Source organism: Lonchura striata, chromosome Z (genome assembly GCF_046129695.1).
Source record: "Lonchura striata isolate bLonStr1 chromosome Z, bLonStr1.mat, whole genome shotgun sequence".
NCBI lineage: Eukaryota > Metazoa > Chordata > Aves > Passeriformes > Estrildidae > Lonchura > Lonchura striata.
In genome coordinates, this window is record NC_134642.1 from 54,585,030 (window position 1) to 54,609,307 (window position 24,278).

Here is a 24,278-nt window from a genome sequence, read left to right on the forward strand (position 1 = left end):
TTGCAGGAATCCCTTCCAAGGGAGACAGTCTTCCATGAACTTCTCCAACATGAACCCTCCCATAGGCTGCAGTTCTTCATGAACTCTCCACTGTGGGTCCTTCACAGGGTCACAAATTCTGCCAGAAAACCTTCTACAGCATGAGCTCCTCTCTTCATTAGGCCACAGGTCCTGCTCCAGTGCAAGCTTCCACAGGGTCAAAGCCTCCTTTGGACACCCACGACCTCCAGTGTGATTCTCCCCATACTGCAGGTGGATCTCAGCTCCACCATGGATTTCCATGGACGGCAGGGGAACATCCTGTCTCACCATGGTCTGCCCCAGGGGCTGCAGGGGATGGAATCTCTGCTCCAGCACTCAGAACAGCCCCTCCCCCTCCTTCTCCTCCGACCTTGGCATCTGCAGAGCTGTTTCTACCACATATTCTCACTTGTTCTTCCCTATTTACTCCCACACAAAAGCTTCTCCCCTGATCAATTTGTCATCTCAGACGCACTACCACCTTCACTGACTGGCCCAGCCTCAGCCATCAGTGGGTCTGTCCTGAAGCCAGCTGGCATTGACTCTGTGGACATGGAGGAAGCTTCTGGCAGCTTCTCACAGAAACCACCCCACAGCCCCCTGCTACTGAAACTTCACAATACAACCCAAATACAGCTGTAGTGTAATTTGGTTTTCAGCCTCCACCTTGAACTTTCAACAGGGAGAGATAACTTCCATCAGCAGGATACAGTCTCCTCATAATTTTCAGGGAAAAAAAATGTTCCATTTTCTTTTAAAAAGTTAATTCTTATGAAACTTCTAGGACTAATTCCCTGGATACTTCCAACTTCTGGGTAGATTTGCACAGCCACCAGTTACTTTGAGCAACAGCAGGGCTGCAGCCTGCTTGGTGGCAAGGAGAACAGGATAATCATCTGTTGCTGCCCCAGATACATCAGCAGATTTAACAACTTCTGTCCTTAAGGATGAGACAACAAAGCAAACAGAACACCTTTTGATGTTTAGCATCTACAAAGGGTTAAAATAATTTCCAGGCAGGAAAGAAAGAGCAGAAATATTTTCCCAAAACCTTCTTCCTCAGTATTTCGTATAGCAAGTCATGGTTGCCAAAATAACCTTATTAAAACAATTATATCAAGCAATCTTATGCAGTATTTCTCAGTGTCAGCCATAATTTTTGCACAGTTCTTGTACTACTTCCTGTTTCAATACAAAAAGGTAAAATCCTGTCCTAATTGCATCCTGTTGGCTTGGCCACCAACACTTTCTCAGCAGACAGACACTGCCCTTCCTTCCTAGGCTATTGAGCTGAACAGTACTGCAGGATACTGTTAGCAAAGTCCAGTTAACTGGCAATCTACATCACAAACTGACTTAAAATTATTCTGGCACAACAAATTCACCTTAATAAGCCTTGCTTGGCATCGAAGAAGCGGATGAAGAGGGGAGGAAATTTTCAGAGATTAAATTCTTCCTCTTTTCCCTTTCTTCTTAAGGGTGTTCACTACTTAACAGAAACCCAGCACAATCTTTTGGTCAGCCTCAGCTTTAGGTTTCAAATGCCCATTAAACCTCTTCAAGACCCACATTGGTCTTTCACCAGCATAAGGCTCACTTCTCCTGTCCTGGTGTCTCCAAAGGCTGGTACCTTGTACTGCTTTTGCGGATTTTAGTTACTCTTCTCCTGTGACCCTGCTTTCAAGAGAGATGATCCACACCTGAGAGGTGCAAGCGAATCTGTCAGAAGAGACCAACAGCTGCATTTTTTTGCAGGCTTGGCTTTGAAGAAAAACTGCCTCCAGAGAAGCCCAGAAGCTGGGTGGGGCAGCTGCTGCCAACATGCCCCCTCCGTTTTACCCGCACAGTGCAGCCAGGCCCAACTGGACCTCCAGCAGGCTGCTTCTGCTATCTTTGTTCCTTCACCAAGTCATAGCACACCTTCCCAAAAACAGCTGGACACCTTGCACACAATAACTTTATGCCATTATGATCCAAATAGTGAGGGACAATTCTGTCCTAATTAAGGTGCTAATGAGACCATATGCCAAAGTCAGTAATAAGGATTTTTTTTTTACTGTATATTTTTTAAGAGAGATCAAGCAGAAAATAGTCACAAGCCATGGTTCCAGCAGTGTCCCACTGGTGCTTATTCACCCTGGGCCTCTCAGTGGAGGGCATCTTGGAGTCATTCTTCTGGGGAACCATCTTTATACACTCCAAGTTCCAGGTGTCCACAGGTTGGTCGCTGGTATTCCTGTACCTTGGGGTGGCATGTGTATGAGCAGTTGCCTTCTTTCCCACAGTTTGCCAAAGTGTGATTTGTCTGGATGCATTAACTAGGTTTTTAACTAGGTTGAGTTAACCAAATCTAACCTCCATCAGGCTTGAAATTAGCATCTTCCTATTGTAAATTTCTCTTGCCTGTGCTTTTCTCAAGTTCCTGCTTGGGTGATCCATCTTATAGGAAATTCCTTCTGCAGCTTTGACTGTTTTGAGAAGGGCAACTGTGGCCTTTAGGTCCTCAAATCCAGCTGTTATCACACACAGGAGCTCTGCAGGCATCTGGGGCTACATCCCTTTGGGCACCCACAGTTTTACATGGTTGTCCACTCTGGTAAGATGTTCCTCTCTGACAGTTCAAGCAAAAGGGTGGGATTCCAGCACTCATTTAGTGTCCCAGTAGGTGCCTAGCCAGCATGTGGAAATAAATGACCCAAATAACAAACTCTTTCCAGTTATCATTTTATGGCTGAATCACAGAGCTTGGATTTAATCTGAGAGTTTTCCAAGTCTGTGTAAAGTTCTATTGAATCAAACAAAACTGCGAGCATGAGTTCAACTAAGGTTGAAAGGTGGAAACAAACTTCCTTACCAAAACCCAGCGAAAAATACCTTTAGTGTTAGAAACACTGATCAAGAGCTGTGGACACCATTTGTACTGAGCCAGGTGCTGAAAATTAGCCAGGTGCTGAAAAAATGTGGTTTTCTGCAGAGGACTGATTGTGCCATCCTACAGTTTTCTCAGCCCTGGGCTCAAACGTGGGGTGCACAAACCCCAGGAATGAGCAAGAATATCCACTGTGCTGTGGGGAGGAATCAGCAGAACTTGCATTTACATTTATTTTATAGCAAAAACAAATAGACAAGCAAACAAAAATCCCACTTAAGAAACAAATACAGCTTTACCAACATTTAACACACAAATTGACACGTGTTTCCACTCACCTCATGTATCAGAACATCCCAGGCCACACACAGTACCAAGATCTCCTCAGTGAAGAGAAGGTATCAACAGCACAGAGAGTTTCAAAGAGTGCCCTCCCTCATTTGCTCACTTTCACTGTATTGCCATAGAGTGCAGTTCATATGGACCCACCCAAGGACATTTACAGCATCTGTGCTCACCTTTGAAGTAAACTACCCTTCCAAAACCAACAGAGAGCTCACAGCTTCCTGCAAAGAAACTGCAGGTGTAAGACAATCCTGATGCCCCAAACAAGCAAAAACATGGCAGAGGAGACAAGTTTCCTGTTCATCATAGCAGAAACCTTTTTAATAAATAATGCACTAAGTGCATTATTGCACAAATGCAATATTAGTCCACAAAATTATTGCACAAATGATGTTTAACGGGTGTCAGAATTGACAGATACTTAGAATCTCTGTACTGGTCATTGACAGAGAGGGCTCATTTCACCTGCAACATGTGAGTATTCCTAAGACTAGAAAAGTTTACCTTGTCTTTTCCAGAAAGGGTAGTTTTCTGTAACTATTTAATAAAATGGTATAGCACAATTTGATTATAGAATACAATTTATTCATTTAAGAAACTAAATCTAGAAATATATTCATTTATCCTCCATGTAAGAAACTCTTCACATTTAGTTTTATCTCAGCAAATTTAGATTGTTACATCCAGCTGTGATTTTAGTCCATGCAGGAAGGTTTACCAATCAAATTGGCATAATTTATATATACTTACTACCTGCCAAATTCTTGGGAGATCTAAAGAACTTTGTCTTCAGTCCCGCTTGTTCATGGAAAGAGGGCATTAATATGGAAAAAAACCCCTAGCAGGGATCCTCAGGACAACCTTATATGGCAGAATGCAGACCACATACATTCTCAGTGGATGAAAACAGATTTCCTCTCAAAAATTAATTCAAATTGAAGCAGACACCAAAGTTCAGAACCTATGTATCCACAAAACCAAAAAAAGAGGGATTACTATTGAATTTCAAGATTTATATCTCTGAAGCAGTAAAGAACTCCTGCTATTTTGTTTAGGTGTATCACAACAAACTCGTTAGCCAATGCAAGAAATGAAAAATAGAGAAAATACTAAACTAATGTGTGATGAATTTAAGACTCATTTAGAAACCCATGCCCCAGCTGTCAAAATAAGTGGGGGTTTACATAGTCACCCACAGACAACTGCCTCAAAAACCAAATAAATATTTTGCAGCTATGCTGTCTCAAACTGAACCACAGAAAGGTAACTGGTCAGCTATGGCTCTTCATGTCCAAGCAATGGCCAGTCAATGCCAGCACACTGTGCACTTCAAATACAGTATAATAGTGCATTCCTACCATTCATACAGAATGCTGTTTCAAAAGCCCTTAAGGATCATCGAACCCAAGTGCTTTCAGCACTGCCAAGCCCACCACTAAACCAGGTACTGAAAAACCACATCTACATGTTTTATTAACCTCCGGGGATGGCGACTCTACCATTCCCTGGGCAGCCTGTTACAATGCTTGAGAACCCCTTTAAAGAAGAAATCTTTCCCCAATATCCAATCTAAATTTCTCCTGCAGCCGTATTAGGCCATTTCTTCTTGTCCTGTCATTTGTTTCTTTGGAGAAGACATTGATCCCCACATGGCTACACCCTCAAAGTCCCCCCTGAGCCTTGTTTTCCAGGTTAAACTCCACCAGCTGCCTCAGCCACTCTGCACAAGACTTGTACTCCAGACCCTTCCCCAGCTCTGCTGCCCTTCTCTGGACTGCCTCCAGCACTTCGATGTCTTTTCTATTCTGGGAACACAGGACTTGAGGTATGGTCTCACCAGCACCCTGTATAGTGGGACTATCCTGCTGGGATTATCCCTGCTCCTACTGGCCACACCGTTTTTGATACAGTCCAGGATGCCTTCTTCAGGGTACAGCTGGCTTCTGTTTAGCTGCTGTCAACCAGCACCCTTAGGTTCTTTTCTGCTGAGCACCTTTCCAGCCACTCTTTCCCCAGCATGTAGTTCTGCCTGGGATTATTGTAATGACAGGACTCAGCACTCAGCCTTGAGGTTTCATTCAACTAATTTCAGCCCACTGATCCAGCCTGTCTAGTCTCTGCAGGACCTTCCTGCTCTCCAGCAGATCTACATTCCTGCGCAATGTAGTGTCATCTGTAAACTTACTGAGGCTACACACAATGCCCTGGTCCAGATCACAGGTAAGACCAGCTGCCAACTGAATGTAACTCCATGCTCCACACTCTGGGCTCAACCACACAGCCAGTTTTTTTACCCAGTGAGGAGTGCACAATTCCAAACCATGAGTGGCAAATTTCTCCAGCAGAATGCTAGGGGAAATCATATCAAAGGCACTACAGCCCAGGCAGATAACATCCAGTCTTTCCCTCATCCACTAAGATCACCTTGCCAAAAAAGGAGACCATGTGGGTTTAGCAGGACTTGCCTTTTGTAAACTTCTGTTGGCTGGGCCCAATCCCCTACTCATCCTGTATGTGATTGCCATGTGATGGCAATCAAAATTATTTGCTCCATGATCTTCCCCAACACTGAGGTCAAGCTGACAGACCTGTTGGTTCCCTGGATCTTCTTCTTCTTGCAGATGACTATCATGTTTACTTGTATTGTGACTGGCTGGGATGGGTTCTTTTCCTCACAGCAGCCCTCACTTTCTGTGCTGTGTGTCAGTAGCTGCTGTGTTGCTGGTAACAGCATAGTGTTTTGGCTACCTCTGAGCAGCTCTGGCCCAGCATCAGCACTGTCCCCCCAAGATTCTGCACCTCTACCACCTGCAGGCTGGGGCTGGGCAAACCAGGGGAGGGGACATGAACAAGACAACTGACCCAAACTGACCAAATGAATATTCCATACTATACAAAGTCTGCTCTGATATAAAGCTGAAAGGCCACGGTTTATCTTCCAAAAGTCCAAGATGGCAGTCATGATGATCTGCCTCACTTCTCTGAAAACAAAAAACTCTATCATTTTGTGATCTCTGTGCCCAAGACAGCCTTCAACCACCACATCACTCAGCGGCCTTTCTCTGTACACAAGTCCACTGGATGCCTGGACCCAAACACCCAGACAAACAAAAAAATAAACAAACCAGACCAAACAAAGCAAGAAGCCTGCTCTTCCATAATCCTGGGTAGTAGCTCTGCTCATATTTTTTTTCATAGTGCAAGTTATCTTGAACTTAATATCTGCATAATCAATTGTGACCAAAACAGCTACAAATCTTCACTTCACCCATCAGACTATCTTTAGATGCAAACAACAAACCTAGGAGTGGACCTTTATCAAAAGCAACCTTCTATGTACTTTAGGATTTTGACAAACTTTTGGAGTGCACCCATGCAAACTTTCTGAAGGACAGCAAGGACAATTTAAACATCCTACAATTGGCCCAGGGCAACCACCACTCTAAGTACAGCCTGGTGGATGAAGAGTTTTAGACCAGAGAAGGACTTGGGGATACTGATAAATGAAAAATTAGACATAACACAGCAATGTGCACTCAGCCAGAAAGTCAGCTGTGTCCTAGACTACATCCAAAGCAGCATGGGCAGGAAGGGTGAGTGAGGGGATTCTGCCCCTCTGCTCTGCTCTAGTGAGATCCTACTGCAGTGCTATGTCCAGCTCTGGGGTCCCCAGCATGAGAAACACTTGCAATCTGTTAGAGAAGGCCCAGAGAAGGCAACAAAAATCATGAGAGGATGAGAACATCCCTCCTATAAGGAAAGGCTGAATATTAGGTTTTTCCAGCCTGGAGAAAATATTATTCTGGCAATACCTAACCGTGGGCTTTCAATACTTGCAACATGGAGACTTTTTACCAAGGCCTGTGACAGAACAAGAACTTAAACTCAGAGAGGGTAGACTTAGACTGGATGGAAGACCTTTTTTTCCATGGAGGTGGTCAGACAGGCAACTGGAGCAAGTAGCCTGAAGAAGCTGTGGATACTCAATCCTTGGAAATACTCAAAGTCAGGTTGGATGGGATTCTGAGCAACCTGATCCAGTGAAACATTTCCACACTTACATTAGGAGGGTGTAGCAGTGTTTTGTGTTTGGACTAGATGTTTTTAAGGGCCTCTTTTAACCCAAAACATGTCCTTTTCATGCATTTCCTAGACCTCTTTAGGTATTTTTTAAGGTGGCATAGACAGCATAAACTTCAATCCATTAATAGATTTCAAATGTGTGCATTGAGGTCTCCTCACTCCATTGCTGTTATCAGGTCTATTAAAGCATGTAACAGTAACATCTGTTAAGTAAGCATACATAATGGTAAGTCAAGATAGCATTAGGAGAATCATGCTTCAAAATTCATTGAATTCAAATTTCATCCAAAGAGATTAAATTTGTTCAGCACATCCTAAAACATTACTTTGTCTAAAACTGTAGGAAAGGGGGGGAAAGGCAAATTTTAAAAAACTATATTTTTTTAAACATTTAAAGAGGGGTGTATTTCAGTTTTAGACATCCAGTCATTGTTTACTTCATTACTGTAGACAGAAAATAAAAGTATATAAATGCAAATAATATTGGCATATCTACATTAGTGCAAATTGCTTTACTAGAAGAAAACCTTCTTCCACATTAAAATCAAGCACTTCAATTTCTGAAAAGCAAGTGCCTTGCAAATAATTTCACCAAATAAATAGCTTTTATATATTCAATCATTATAAGTCAATAATATTCACACTGTCTTGTTATGGAGTTCAGATCATACAAACACAGTAGAGACTAAAAACCTCCAAGAATAAAACTCATCAGGTGTGTGAGAAATACACATACCACATGTATAAGCAAAATATTTGGACAAGTACTAAAAAGAAGGATGTGTTTTCATAAGAGAATGGTCAAGTGACCTACTTCTCAGCTCAAACAAAAACAAAGAAATAACTTTATGAGTCTGAAATAACCAGTAACACACTCTGGTGAAGTGAAAACTTATGATCTGTCACACAGTGTGTTTTTGTAGGCCAAATTCAGGTTTTCTAAAACAAAAACGTAAGAGCAGTAATAATGACAAAGATCAAAGTATACATATGAGCACATAATCCAAACCATAAAATACACTTTTGATTCTTAATGAAAAATAAATTACAAAATAAAATTTAAATCCTTGTAAATGCAATGACTAATTCAGAGGTGTACCTTTGCTTTTATACATATTTTAAATGCTACCACAAAACAGAAGAAAAATAAATAAGCATGCCAAAAGACATTTATGGACAGAAAAAAATACGCTACTTAGCTCCACAAGAATTCTAAAGAAACAGAGATAATCTGTGTTTTGGTCAATAAATCTGTCTAGTCACTTCACCTTCTACAGCCCTTCTTTAATAAATGGCAGTTAAACATGAAAAAAACCAAAACAGTCACTATGGCTTTAAAAGAAGCATATATCTTCTGAAGAAGAAAATACAAAATGAGCTGTCTTGCCTACAGAACTGTTGGTCTGTTCATATTGCAAGCACTTCATCGGACTGTAGAGAAGCATCTGACACATCTTTGCTACCCTATGATACTAGTGACCTTACACTGCAAGACAAGAAAATTACAGGAAAAAAAAAAAAGGCAAGATATTTGGGATGCTCTGGGCTAGTATGCAGTGAAGGCAGAAGTTTAACTTACTTACATTGCATTTATTACCTAAATTAAAGAGCAAAATAGTACACTGCTAACTTTAAATGGCATGTCCATATTTTCATGTTAAAGATGCTGTCAACCATCAACTACCTTAGTGAACACATAGGTTTTCATACTTATTCTGCTTTAACCAGATTCAATGTTTGCTCTGTAAAGCTCTTTTGAAGGTAATTCGATCTTGGTAACATTACTAGATGTAAAATTTAAATTATATAAACATTTGTATTCTTGCACAAACACTCTTCTAATTTCTACTGTACTGCAATATTCATTGTAGGCAAAATAAAAGCAGGTCTGCAAATTGAAAAGATACTGGAAATACTTTCTGTTAGTAGCACCAGCATTTTAACAACTGCCAACAGTTAAACCAACATCCCCAGTATCTTTAGACAGTGGTAATTTGACTGGAGTAACAATTTGACTAACCAGTAATAGTGAGGAAAAAGAAGAAAAACAATGCAAGTGTCATAAAATAAATCTTAAGGTTTTATTATTTCACATTATGGTTGTGTACCTGTATTTTTCTTCTTAATTTTTGAAGAAAACTGCTTTAGATACACTGCTACAAACTCAAATAACTTATTAATAACATCCATCTTCATCTAAGACACTGCTATTACTTTCTAGGAAAGAAGAAATAGTTCTCAAGTTCAGTTTAGCTCAAGATACTGTTATTTTGTATCATTTCATTGGTCCATATGTTGATAAAAGAAGCACTCCTATTTGACAATATCTTAAAGCTTTCAGAACAGATATATTAAAAAACAGAAGATGGATGCAGAAGAACCAAATCAAAGCATAGAGACAAAATATTGTTTCTCAGGGAGTCCTCAGAAAATGTATTTATTATGGAGGTTTTTACTTTGGGTTTTGTTGTTGGGTTTTTTTTAAGATCACAAGACAACAGGTGAACAAATAAGCATTTTCTCATGTTCTGTTTGGTTCTAGTCATTTGTTGCGCTGGATGGTTTTCCTTTTCCTCCGCTTGAATAAGCAGCAGCACCTGCAAGTGTGACATGAATTACATATGATATAAAAGAAATCACAAAACTAAACTATTTACTGTATGTCTCATTTGAAGTACGTAGCTCAAGTATAGCCAGTGCCACAAGGAACTCATTAAGCTCTATTGCAGGCAACTGATTTATTAGAAATTGAAGTAGACATATTTTTGACACATTTCACCTTTTCTGAAATAATTATCAAACTAAAAAAACTATAATGCAAGTAGCTATTAACCTTGGAGCACTGATGAAAGTATCAAAAGAACAGGTAGTACAGGCTGACTTAAAAATGCATTTGTAAGAAGAAAGACTATTCCATTACCTGAGTACTCTTTCATATTAACATGCAATATACCAAATGGAAGCTTGTGCTTATGACTGTGACACTTAAATGTGCACTTAAGACACTTTTCGCTGAAACAAGAAAATAATTCAAGCTTCTTTTGTCAATCAGAACTTAGAAAAACTTTTCCCAAGGCTATTCTATGAGGCATTTTAGAATAAAACCCTAATGAACAACATAATTAATGTTCTGACCCAGTATTGTAATAATAACTACTACAGTGAAAAATCACAGCTTAAGTATAAAGAACACTGATATTCTCTCTCTTTTTTTTATCACATACTACATGAATGAAACTAACTTGACAAACACTGTGAATTTCACTTGGCAAATAGAGATAATCTGAAAGTACCTGAAAGAACACTACAAAATGAAAAAGAGTAGGAGGGAGTTAGATATAGATAATATACAGAAGGACTGCAAAAGTCCAGAAAGTACTTTTGAAAATAAGGAAGAAAACAACAAACAACACACACAAAATTCATTTAAATTGTACTGTTAGGCTTATTTTAAGCAACTCCTAGGTCCTGAACAACACCTTTAAAAATAAAGCTTCACACTAAAGTGTTAACAATGTGTGTGACCAGAACTGAACATGCAAGCTGTATACTCTAATAGAGCTTGTACCATGTCATTCTGTGGTTTGCTTATGGAATTCTCACTTGCAGCACTATACACTGGTAAGTCTTAAACTATGAAGTACAGCAGTAGTGAAAATATAAACGTACTCCATCAATAGCCTTGATCAGTAAATCCTTAAGTCCACCAAGCATTTTGTATCACTAAAATTCAAAACGAATCCCAATGATTTAGTTTGGAATACGGGAAATGGGGAGAGCATTTAAAAATCAGGGAGAATAAGGGTCTACAACTAGGGTTCTACAGGGGGTGAGAACAACATCCAAAGTAAGGGGAGACAGAAGTTACCTTCTCAAAATATCCAAGGCACCCTGCCGCTCAGTCACTGAAAAAGTAGCAGTGGGCAGAGGCAGACCAGAACTGCTCTGAGAGTTACATAACTTTCAGTAGAAAAAAACATTGGTTATTGATGAAGTCCAAAATTAAAATTCAGTAGGGGAAACTACATAGATAAGTATTTTTACAGCTAGCAGAAGTATCATACTGTATTTATTAAATTTAAAGTACTTCTTAAAGAAGAGATATAATTGGTTTTGAAGAGCATTAGCCACTGACTGTAACTGAAATTCCCCCATAACTACTAGACTTTTTTTTTAGTATCTGCCTATAAGCACTAACATTCATTACCACTTAAGCTTTGAATTTACTTGTAGATGTGTGAACTCCAATTTAGTTTAATTCCTTTTTCACTCCAAGTATTTTATATATGTATATGCATGTACCAAAGCAAAGCAGTGCTCCTCCCTTTCAACATGAATTATCCTATGATCCTGTAGATGAGGAACTCCTACCCTCAACTGTGATGGTAAATATAAGTATACCTGTTCAAGAGTAGCATGCTTTAGGGAAAGCCCACAGAAAAATTCTGTCTTTATTTATAAACTTAGCATATACAGAACCCAGGTTACATAAGTAACTGTAGGAAGATGGAAGTACAGTGGATAGTTAATTTATATTCTAGAAAAGCTATCTAGAATTTTAATTCTTCACTCACTTATATGGATCACAACCCAAGTAGATCAGACTTCTTAAACATTTAGAACTACTTGGATCCTCTTTGGAATTCAAGGATACTTTATGTTTTCTTGCTTTTCTTATTAGAAAATTTAAAATCATCTTTGCTGCAAATCTCATACTGTTTTTTATTTCTTCTGCATATGCTATTTAGTTTGCTACTTCTCTGTCAACCAGAGAAAAAGGGCACCATGCAATGGTAAATTCAAGAGTTCGATTTTTAAGCAACATAAAAGCACTGTTTTTTTAATTCTCTGGTGTTCTGGAGTTTGCATAATACTACTATGATAATACACTATGAGTATAATTTCTGGTAACTGTTCTTTGGGGTTTTTTTAATTATATAAACTATTCAACTGTATTTCAATTCAAGGAGAAATCACTAAATGCTGAAAACTTTTGTTTTGGACTGTTTTGGAAATTGGAACTCAAGTACACTGAAACACTGTGTTTTGAAATCTGGAAGTGCTAGACTTCAAATTGGCTTCCAAGGCCACGTTAATTTAAAAATATAAGCACCTTTACACGGGATTATGACAGAACAGAAAGTATTGCCTGAAAATAAATTTTATGAAAGAAACATAACCCTGAGTCAGAGACTCATAGTGCACAATCTCTCAATGAGTATAATTCATAACAGAAATGTAGACTTGTTAAAGCATACTGTCGCTAGAGGGCGATATTGTCACTTAGACATAATATAGCTATTACATTGCTTAGAACTGTATTTAAGGCTATAGATAGGTACATTATTAAGGACTAGTAAACCACAAAATTATTATACTATTCAATATGCATGTAAAATACAGTAGGTACGTTTTAAAAATTTCTACTTCTAGGAAAGGAAATTTTTTAACTAAAGTATTTAATGACTGCTAACCTTCATCATAGTTTATGTAACATTTCTAGAGTTGGCAGTATAACAGCAACTTATAAATTGCAAAAACCACTGCACTTTTCCTGTACTATCTAAAGTGACCTTTGAGATATTATCTGAGGTAGCAATCCTTCTTCAGACATTATCACGTCTTTTTTCCTGTTAAATACCATTCCTTCCAGTTGAACAGTGCCTTGGTCCAAAATTCTAAAGCAACTTAATTTGTTTAGACAGCTGTGTTTTTATATTTGCCATCAAGCATGTGGCAGACACTTTACTGCAGCATTAGTAATAAGTGTTGAAAGTGGCAAAAAATATGCAAGATGCAAAAAGAACAGATCATATAATCACTTTCGGTTTGCCCTTCTCTTCCTTCACACAGAAGAGCCTTTTGATTATCCAAATTACACATACTTCATAGAATCAACTGTTCTGATGGCTAGAAAACCAGAAAGACAGGTTAATCACATCTGTAGAAGATCACAGATAGATCTGTAGATCCCCAAGTGTCAGGCCAGCAGAGTGATAAGGTTAGTTGTCTCCTTGCTTTACAACTTCAGTAAGAGTGAACTGAAATAGGACAGAAAGCAACTTTTCCGAAAATCCAAACCAACAAAAATAACCAAATCAACAACCCCCTCTACCCTCAATACTCACAAACAAAAAACCAAACCCACCAAAATTCCCAAAACACCACACCCACTGCTAAGTCATGCTAGAAATGTGAAAATGACACGGCATAAGATTTAGACCATATATATGGCATGTGAGTAGATAAATAACTATCAAACAATGAAATGTTTGGCTAAATGTTGGTCAAATGTCCCAAAACAATAAAATCCTTACTGAAGAAAAAACTCCAAACTTCTACTTTCTGATTTAGAGGATTTCACTGAAATGGTAGCAGAAGCGCTAATATTCAGCTAAATTACACTTGTGTTCACAGTTAAAATTATACATAATGAGGACAATCCCACATGAGGGGCACCCTTTTAAAAATAGTTTAAATGAAGATATAGTCATTTCTAGCTTCTAAAACAAAGAAAACATCTAGAACAAAGAATGAAGCACTTCTAAATAAGATTCAAGTTTGTCTTCTCAGAGTATGAGGAAATGTTACAAACAAAAGATATGAGCAAGAGAGATTTGCTTTGTTCATACTTTCAGGTGGATGAAAGATTATGAAAGAGGCACAAAGAGTCTTTTGAGAAAACAATGTCTCCTTAGGAAAAAAAAAAAACATGTCACAGACATGAAGGGTACTAGTAATCCCATTCCCTTAACCTAGTCCTCAGTGTAAAATCTATAAACAAATGTTTAAATGTCTCACAACCCCTTTTTGTATTAGGTTTGTAATTATGATATTAAAATGTAAAAATTTAAATCTTTTAAAGTGCTCTTTCTGAAAAAATATGTGTACCTATGCATTGATGTTTGATAGCAAAGCTGGAGAGAGGGTGAGGGTGAGTGGGCATGCATGTATGTTAATGACCGTTAAAATATAAAACAACTTCAAAATATAAAAAACTACCCCAGAAAAACCTATAGTCACTGAGGAAACAGTGACAGTGCTGAAACACTAATTTGAGTGTTACATACTCAAAACAAGAAAATCAGTCTGAAGAGTAGGAGACTGACTAGTTATTTTGTCTGTAACAAAACCAGTTAAGAGTAAGCCAAAAAGGTCAAGGACAGCATATTTTGTCCATTATGTATTCATATTAGAAAAAGTGAACTCCTACACTGCTCAAGCAACTGAGCATCTTGGCTCCTGAGAATTCTCTTTCTGCAGATAGCCAAGTAAAATAGGGTACTAAAAATGGGTTTTATTGTGCTAAAAACTACTCAAAGTGCAAGAAATTTAATATTTTTCTGTGTGTACATGAGCTGAGCATAAGAAAGATTATCACCGTGCTCATCTGAAGAGAGGGGACAGGGAATTTATCTATGGGCAGCCTATCAATATGCTTCCCCATTTGGATTTTTTTTTTTTTTTTTGTTTCAAATATATATATATCAGAGAACTGTATTTTTGACAGTAAAATCCACTGTACTCCACAAAGATAGCAGCAAAGAATTTAGTTCTTCTCAGTGCTCACAAAAAGCTAGTGCAAAAATATGGCCCTACCAGCACCTCCACCCAAAATTATTAATTACACATGCAAATAAAGCTTACCTACCTACCAGAACCAGAACTTACAGAACAATTGCTTCCCAAAAAATTGCATTTGGAGAAATTTCCCCTTTCTATAAAGTCAGGAAAATGGTCCTAGAAAAATTTCTGCTACTGAATTGCTCTACTGCTAATGTAGCCTTCATACCTGTGTGCCTCTATTTTATGGTAAACTAGATCCATACCCTTGTAAAATCCTATTTCAAGCACAATTATAAAATGAAACATGTTGGAATTCATACCACATTTAGCTATCAAGAATATTCTTCTCTACTATGCTGCAAGTCTAAGTTTACTACTCAAATATATAAATATTAGTTGTCCATCCTATGGCAACAGATCTTAATATTTTTTCCTTTCATTACACTGTACCATTAACGAACTCTGAAGTTATGTTTTAGTGATTAGTTAGAAAGTTGTTGCAGACTAATACTTCGGAAAATAGCTTGTTTACAAAGAGAACTGGAGAATTTCAAACATTTACTAGCAATCATTACTTATTCATGCAGGTTATTTTCCAGATGTTAATACACTAGCTGAATGCTACAATATTTGAAAAGAATGCTTTCCCCTTTTAAACAGAATAGAAAGTAATAAAAAATATTCTAGTACCCATTAAAAAAGTCAATTTAAACTATATCACAAACTACACAACTTAAAAGCAAGCAGGCTTTGAAGCAGGCAGAACAGCTCCTGAAGATGGCTTTTTGTAAAAACAGTTAACTGTTTCACAGAATTAAAATGTATTTTGCCATTTCTAAATAGACATTTTATTTTTAAGTTTTCTGAAAACCCAATAAAAAGAATAAAGCTCCTGGAGCTATTTCTGCCTGCTTGCACTGTATAACTCACCACATGTTCAACACTTTCTGGCAGCTATACAGAAAGAGAGTAAAGGAAAAAAGAGAATCAGAATACAATATAGAGGAAGAATTTTATATCTTCTACACATGGCTTTTGGTAGTCAGAACACTATCTTAAAATAATATTTCAAAATTAGTTGAAACATCAAAAATGCATGCACTTCTCTAGCCAGCATAGGAAGACATGTCATTGAAGCTTAGGCTAAAAAACCACAAGCTATAGGAACTCTACTATTTAGAAACTTACAGACAAAACTACAAGTATAGAACTATAGTTTTGCTCCTCACCAATGGCTATTCAGTTCAGACAACAATTTCTGAAACACTCTGTGAAAAAAATATTAAAGCAGCTGAGCACAGAAGATCCAAAGAATATAAAAAGAAGCACATACTTTGTTTCATCCATTACTTCTACTTCTGCAGGAGTTGTGATGGGTGCATTTGAACGGCCTGCAGCTGGGTCATCTGTGTTCAGTTCTCCATTTGTTGAGCTTACTACCTGAAATTACAAGAAAGACCTGAAATTATTCTAGTGCCAGACATATATTTTTAATTCCTATAGTTTCAATACATCTTAAAAAAACAGCATTTTTTGTTATTTCCATATTTATTTTTATTCCAGTAACAGTATCTTCTCCAGATTTTATTCTAGCACCCTTGTGTTCTTGTAATTTTCCTTTCATATCTACTAGTGGAACTAACCTCTACAATGGACTCAAAGTGAGTGGGCTAATCTCCCCCACATTTCTTCAGAGCCTTAAGGAAAGGCACTAGGCACTTTTCCAACCAATACAGTCGGTCTAGCCCTATCTCTGCTCCTTAGTTTAGCTCTTTATATTCAGAGGGAATATGAAGGTCTGATTCAGTTGTATCTCCTAGGACACTCACCAGAAAAGGGAAAAATTAAGGCTGTCTTCTAAACCTAAAAGTATAGATAGTGTCTGATTTTTAGGACATGAAAACATCTACTGCCAAAAAAATTAATAAAAATTAGATTAATCTTCATTTCTATTAGTTTACCATCAAATTTCTATGTAAATTGTTCAAGTCACCATGAAAGCTGTGGCTCTCTGGGAATATTTGTTCAGACTTTAAACCAAGTGTAACTCAACATTATCTCTCTCACTTCCTGTCAGTCTTCCTACATGACAAATGGAGCCATTCCAGAGGCCTCTCCATTATTCACCCCACGGAATACAAAAAGGTTAACTAACTGGCTGTAGACAAGTGCCTACCTGATCAGAGCTGCTGACCGTGCTAACTGAACCACTAAAGAAGTGACAACACCATGACAACGTCTACTAGCTACTAAATAGCAGCAACTGCTTGGCAAGGTAGCAAGTATAAAAATATAATTCTGGAGAAATAGTATAAAAGTTTGCAGAAAACATCTGCAATTAATCAGCTATAGAGACTAAAAGTAGTCTGTAATTAAAAATTATTACCAGCTGTTGCCTGATGGTCAGAGATTAAGGTAGATGAAAGGTGAGGGGCCAAGCTCTCCTCTTATTATAGCAGTTATGTCTCATCTATTTATAACCAGAGCTAAGACCTAGCCAATTGAGGTTTGTTTTGTCATTCCTATTGTAACTAAGTACAGCACCTCAGAAGTTTTCTGCACTTGAAGGCATTTTCCATGCCCTTCAGGCCAAGTTTCGTTTTTCAAATTTCACTAAAATAGGAACCACTACCAAAAAACCCCTGCAGGCTTGTTACAAAATAAAAGATATGTGAGATCACAGGAAACTGATTATTTAAATTTTAGTCAATATAACTGAAGGAATCATGGGAGACTGGACTTTATTCCTACAATGATAAGTTAATGGAGTTTCAATTAAGTGTCTTAAGCTTAGTTTCTTATCACTGGGTGTGATAGAATCACTTTATATTCACTGGCAGAAATAGGTAGGAATTGTACTTTAACAAACTTTAAGATGGTGATGCAGGCATCCTGATCCAAACATCCTGGGTTACTAGTTATTGGGTTTACAAAGTCACAGAATATTCTGAGCTGTCATCATTAAATATTTGTATTATCTCAACCACCTCACCAGGTATCTTATTGTAAAGGTCATTTCATTGTTTCTTGTAAAATACCCAGAGTGGAAAAGTGCATCAGAAGTATTTGCTATCTAAGACAGGAGCAGTCATAAAAATGTAAAGTTAAAAAAACCTTTGCTCAACTTGATTACCAAATGAGTTTGGTTCCAAAGGAAGCACAGAATGCTTATGGTTGGAAGGGATCACTGGTGGGGCCATGCTCACATGGAGCTCCCTGTGCCTACCTATATAACTAAGCACAACTATAGCCTGCACTAATCCATATACAACAACACCACCCAATTAACATTGTGGTCCACCTTGCCTGCAGCCCTAATAATGCAGGATTTCTGCTCCATAATCTAGGCTTAAAAATAACTTTTCTAAAAAGAACATCAGATTCTTGCTCAAGACTGAGTGACTGATGAGAAACAGAAGCCTTCAGTTTACTCAGACAGAAGTAGGGTACATCAAGAAATAGTACGACATGTATATGGCCCGTTCTGGATGGGAAGCAAACACAATGCAGCTTAGAATTCCTGACTGTTGTAAAGAATAGGTCACAGTCTGCAGAGGCATTTGCAAGAACTCCTGTTCTCTTTTTCTAAAAACAAATGAAAAAATGTATGACTTTTACATAGATACCAAACATACTGGCCAACTCTAGCATCTGTGGGGTGTTCATACGACACTCTCATTCACACTTCTTTCCCAGGAGCACCTGTTCAATGATATCTATCTTCTTGGACAGCACATTATAAAAAAAGAGGTCAAACAGATGTACAGATCTTCATTTGAATTGGAAAATACGCTACTAGGAATCTTAATGTCCTTTCTACATTTGTAATATTGTAACTATTATGCATGTCATGTACTAATCTAAGCTGATTTCCTCTTTAAAGGAGCCAAAATCATCCTCTGTTGAGGTCAATGCACTACTATCTGGTAACAAAGAACAAAGCTTACTGCAGCTTATACTTCCAACTGACTTCAAACTCAGCCATACACATTCACCAAATACACAAACAGATACTATGAAGTGTCTGTTGCATGACTTAGTTTAGATGGGAGGAACATGAAGCTCTTCTTTCTGGAAAGAGTTACAACCACTGAAAGCAAAAGTGAACCAAAGCATATACAGCATAAATCCAAAAATCAGTCGTCCTTCTCCAGAACCATAAATACCTTGTGTTATGGTTTGATACTGGCACAATGCTAGCGCTCCTATGAAAATGTAACTTATTAATTGAATGCTGTGAAATGGAATTGAGAATAGAGCAAAGCAGGCTTAAGCTTAATAACACGGAAAAAAACCTTTATTAAGCTACTATTATAAAAGAAAGAAAGGAAGGAAAAAGGGAAAAAAAAAACACACAAAGATCAAAATTAAAACTTTGTAAAGCATTCTTCTTTCCACCATCCAACTTTAACAAACTACAGCGAGATACAATCTGGACTCTAATTAGGTTTGTGCCCTCCAGACAATCAATACTTAGTCTATTCAGGGAGACAGAGTCTCTCTTGTGCCACAGACCCCCTAAGAAAACACAGCTGCCACATCTTGCGCTGCTATGTCACACATGGCACTGCCTGGAGAAAAAGTTTGCCATGGTGACCCTTCTTTCCATGCACAGTGCTCTCACCACCAATGCATGGATGGACAGACTGCTTTTAGGATTTTTCTTTTTAAGGATGTCTTGCTAGGAGGGGAGAAAACAACAGTTTAGTTTTTCATTTTTGGAGACCACAGTTCCCCCCCATTTCCCCCTGGGCTGAGGGTCTAAGAACAGAGATCTCTTTTCCTTCTCTGAGGACAGGGGGTACTACTACAAACTCCTTAATTTTCTTCTGTTTACTCTACTTCTGTCTTTTCCCAGCTGAAGCAGGTCTCTTGACTCACTGGCATCCTCCCAAAATACAGTTTCTCTTGAAGGAGAAGATTGGTTCAGTTTGTGGATAACACAGAAAAGTCCAGCCAAAAGCCACTCCATGTCCGCCTCCCATCTAGAATTTCTCCTTCTAACATCCCAGGGTTCAAGGTGTCCCTCTTCCTCTCTTTCAAACCGAGGAGGGGGAGAAAAAAAATTCAAAAAGCTTTCATCTTTTTAGGAAGGGTTAAAAGTCCGGACTCCCAGGATGGCTCGATGCCCAGCCTCCGGCTCCCACGCACTGGGCACCTTGCGTCCCCCCCGGCTCCTCCTTCCCCTCAGTGAAATTGTTGACAAGACTGCTGCTGTCTCTTTTTCTCTCCCTCTCGGGAGAGAAACTCTGGTGGGGGGGGAACGGAGACATCCCAGATTTCTCCACCCTTCCATCTGCAGGGGCCAGCCCGGTTCCAGTCCCTCCACCCTTGGGCCCACCTCAATCAGTCCATGGGCCTTTCCCCTCCCCACCAGCCACGGCCGGGCAGGGGAGAGGCTGCACTGCGGCTGAGTGGAACCAAAGAGAGCGAGTTCCCCTGGGAATTCTGCTTTTAACCCTCTGTGTTCTCAGAGGCGTGTCCACCTTCAATTGGTCAATATCCAAATTGACCTCTTCCTTCCGGAAAAATTCTTTTTCCGTGTCAAACCACGACACCCTGAGTTTCACACAAATTACTACTGCCAAAACCAGCTCTAGGAGCTCCTCACTAAGATGAAGAAAATTAAACTAACAAAGATTCTTACAAAGGAGTGCAAGAGATAGGCAGGACTGCTTCAGTTCCACTCACAGTAAGGCTACAGTTATATGAATTTAATTTCATGTTATATCAGTAAAGTACAATGCAATATGACCAGAAAGAGCCTTTAATAAGGCAAATTATTACACTTTCCTCTCCAGCTAGGAGCCAATCATCTCAAAAATCAGTACAACACAGGCAGGAAGATATGAGAACATAACAGAATTAACAAGAATAAGTCACCCAGAGGACACTATATGCACTGAAGGAGTGGTACACCAAATTCTGTACCCAGAATGTACCACAAGTAAGGCACAATGAAAATTTATCACACTAGAACCACATAAAAAGCTGTAATTTTAGGACAGAGAAGCTTCCTGAAACCAAGTTTGCTTTAAGAGAAACTTCTATTTCTCTACTTGTGACACAAGTTGGAATGGATTTCCCTTGATGAAATAAATAGCCTGATGAAAAAATGGGAGGCGCAATTAATCTCTTAGAAGACTTGAATATAACTATAGTGAAAAAATTAGGATATTTAAGTTATGGTTTTGCATCTAAAAATTCTGTTACAAAATGTATATGAACATTCTTCCCTGAATACTAACATAATTACATTTAAAAAAAATAAACATTTTTAAAGTTTCAAATTAGAAATATTGCAATATTGAAGATTAACTTAAGCTACTCACCTATTTTCCAGTGGAAGAATAACCACTAAACTGAAAACCTAAAACTACTTTAAGCATTTTTATAACTTCATCCTGGTTTAAATTTACTTCTTTCAAATGTAATCAGTTCTTTAGAAGTTTAATATGAAAAGCATCTATATAAAGAAGCATATTTATCACTGGTTATTTCTTAATACTCTCTATGACATGAGGTAGAGAACCAAATTCCACCCACCACCCATTAATGACACATTCACTGTGCAATAGACTGATTTCTTACATAAATGGTCCTCTGGAACCTTGACAAAGGCCATTTATAACATGACACAGTTAAGCCTAAATACCAAACCCCTAAATGGCAAAATTAAATCTTCAGTGTACTTTGTTCTGGATTAGTACACAAACTGATCTTTTACTTGCTATATTCAAAACTCAGTTAGAAAGTCTGCCATAAAAAACAAATTTTCCTGATTTTCATTACTCTAATCACAACAAAGAATTGCAAAAATTTAGAACAGACATAGAAAAAAAGCCCTTAATTCTATTAAGAATCTCAGTAACTGAATTCTCTACCCAAAAAATATACCCAGTCTACACCTCTAAGGAATTCATAAGTGATATTGCACAATTCTTTATTTTACTTTCAAAAAGTTTTCAGTAAAGACAAAATAATAAAAGTCATTACAATACCTTTTTCATTCACAAAAGTTTAGCAAAATTGATTTGTTTCATCTAACACTTTACTATCTTGACTTCTTGAAGGAGACGAATCTGGCAACTGAAAACTACTTACATCAAATATAAAAATCTTTCAAGCAGTTCCCAAGTACTTTCCTGGGAACTCTTTAACCCAGTCTTTCCATCTAACTTCCTTTTAAAGAATTTCCCAATGGGAAAAAAGAAAAAAAAAAAAAAGATAAGAGGAAGAAGATCAGTTAGTAAGTGACGAAAAAAATTAATGGAACATATTAATGCAATCTTTATGAGTGCATAAGCAGATTACAGCTCATGCAGAGAAAGAAGTAATTCTGTCTTGTACAACTGACATTCTGAGAAGTGAGACAAACTTAGGAAAACAAAGACACAGAAGTTGTTGAACAAATTGCTGGGAGGTATGAGTTGATCATTAATAAGTCTGCATGAACTACAAAAATGGACTGAGGTAAGTGGAAGAATGGATGCCTTCCCTTTTCAACTCAATTTCCTAGTACTATTTGAATTTCAACTGATTCTACAAAGTAAAATTAGACATGTCTAAGCACAATAGGATCTTCTGAACACAAGCCTAGGGTCTGGGAAAAATTAAATTAGTACAAAAAATAGAACAGTATCTGTAAATGAACAAACCAGTTTGAACCTCAATGGTTCCCACTTGAACTTATCACTAAGAGCATACAATTATATGCTAACAAAAATATACACAAATAGTCAGTTCCCTCAATGTTAATATATCACAGAAAATAATCACTAGTGCAGTTTAATAATCACCTAAAAAATAACATCAGCACTAGTCTTAGCATCTAATTAGTATTAGATGACTAATAGCACTGACCTAAAAACATTCCACTGTCACTTTGAAATAATCCGACAGATTTTCATATCTTGCAGAAAAATTGGTAAAACTGATGTCAAAGAAGAGCAATGGATCACTAACATCACAGAAAAAAATAAATACACTTTAATTGCACACCTCAGATTCAGCTTCACCTGTGAACAATTTTCTGTGGGATTTTTAGTATTTGTCTTCTCAAAAACAGTTAGGAATCCTACTAAAGTAGCTAGCTAATGTACCAACTTAACAAACAGCATGATTCAGTTAGTATCCCTGCAACAAAGAGGTATTTGATAACAACCAGGGGCTATGTCACAGCAAAACTGAAGATACTACGTGATTTTACAAGTGCCCTTAATAAGGAAGCATGACCACGCCACAACAAAAAGCAATCCAATATGAAAACATCCTGCTGCACAACTTGATCTTCAAAGACACAGACCATGGCTGCAGTTTTGCACAGTGCTTTTATTCATGTGGCAATTGCTTAGCCTCAACAGATCTAAATGACCTGAACTCAGACAGACTGCCTATATCCTGTGAGGAAAAAGGATAGAAACAACACTATATTAACAGTAAAGAATACTAGTGTTATTTGTGTTATTTCCTAGAAAATGTTCTCCCATTCCCCAAAGGGTATATTTAGCATATTTTACAAGGGAAGAAAATTTCTTGTAATTGTTATGTTTTACCTGACAAAGAATGAAAAGTTTCTGAAGTGCCACAATAGCCAACAGTTATATGATGGCACTTTGAAAGTTCAACTAACTAATTTAATGAATTCAATGTGTATTTTTCTAACCTAAAATATGGGAAAAGAAAGCTTTTTAAATATTTGTTAATGGGAAGAACAAAACAACTTTTAAATTTTTCTTTATACACTGCAATAATTATCATCTACTACATTTTGTTACATTACACATGACAGCTGTTTCTAAAGTAACAAAATTTAGAGAACGTTACCACACTGACAGGACTGCAGCCTTGTTTTCTGTACCCTGAACTTTTCATTCTTTCTTTAGGCCATGACAATTTTTTTCCAAACCAAAAACTTCAGAAGAAACACAGATTAACATAATCAACATAACTCAGGTTGTCATAATCAAAACTCCAGCAGACAATTTCTACACATATCCACCACCCAAATAAGACTTCACAAAACAAAATCATTTTCATTTTGGACTCAGAGCTCAAAATCTTACGTAGACTTCACAGTTGGAATTTTGAATCTCTCAGTATTAACTCCTCACACATTACTCCTACTATTTTGCATCTAAATATATTTGAAGAGTGAGATCAAAAATTTCAAAAGTTATTTTCAAAAATTGAAAACAAACCAGGAAAAGAGCTCTTTGAAGATTAAATAAACTAATAATATAGGAAAAACTTTTGGTTTCTACACATTTTTTCACTGAGATGTGTGAGGTGCTTCCCTGGGAACATTTTTCTAGCCAATTATGATTTGAATAATAAAGTGAAGTTTAAGCAAACTTCACTAAGTAGCATTTTAATCTGTTTACTTAAGGAACAA

The 24,278-nt window shown here is 37.6% G+C and overlaps 1 protein-coding gene across 6 annotated transcripts in view; it reads right to left on the reverse strand.

Annotated features, from left to right (window-relative positions):
* The window catches only part of CSNK1G3 (casein kinase 1 gamma 3), a 104,288-nt gene that overhangs the window by 9,893 nt on the left and 70,117 nt on the right, over positions 1-24,278 (reverse strand). For 4 of the 6 annotated variants that reach the window (XM_021546222.2, XM_077790351.1, XM_021546220.2 and 1 more), the window contains 2 exons: positions 16,218-16,324; positions 15,815-15,838 (listed from right to left, as the gene is read on the reverse strand). In XM_021546222.2, the coding sequence (XP_021401897.2) occupies positions 15,815-15,838; positions 16,218-16,324 (131 nt within the window). Of the gene's footprint in view, positions 1-9,375; positions 9,916-15,814; positions 15,839-16,217; positions 16,325-24,278 lie in introns of those variants that run through there. The other 2 variants (XM_021546216.3, XM_021546218.3) reach the window with 2 other exon arrangements.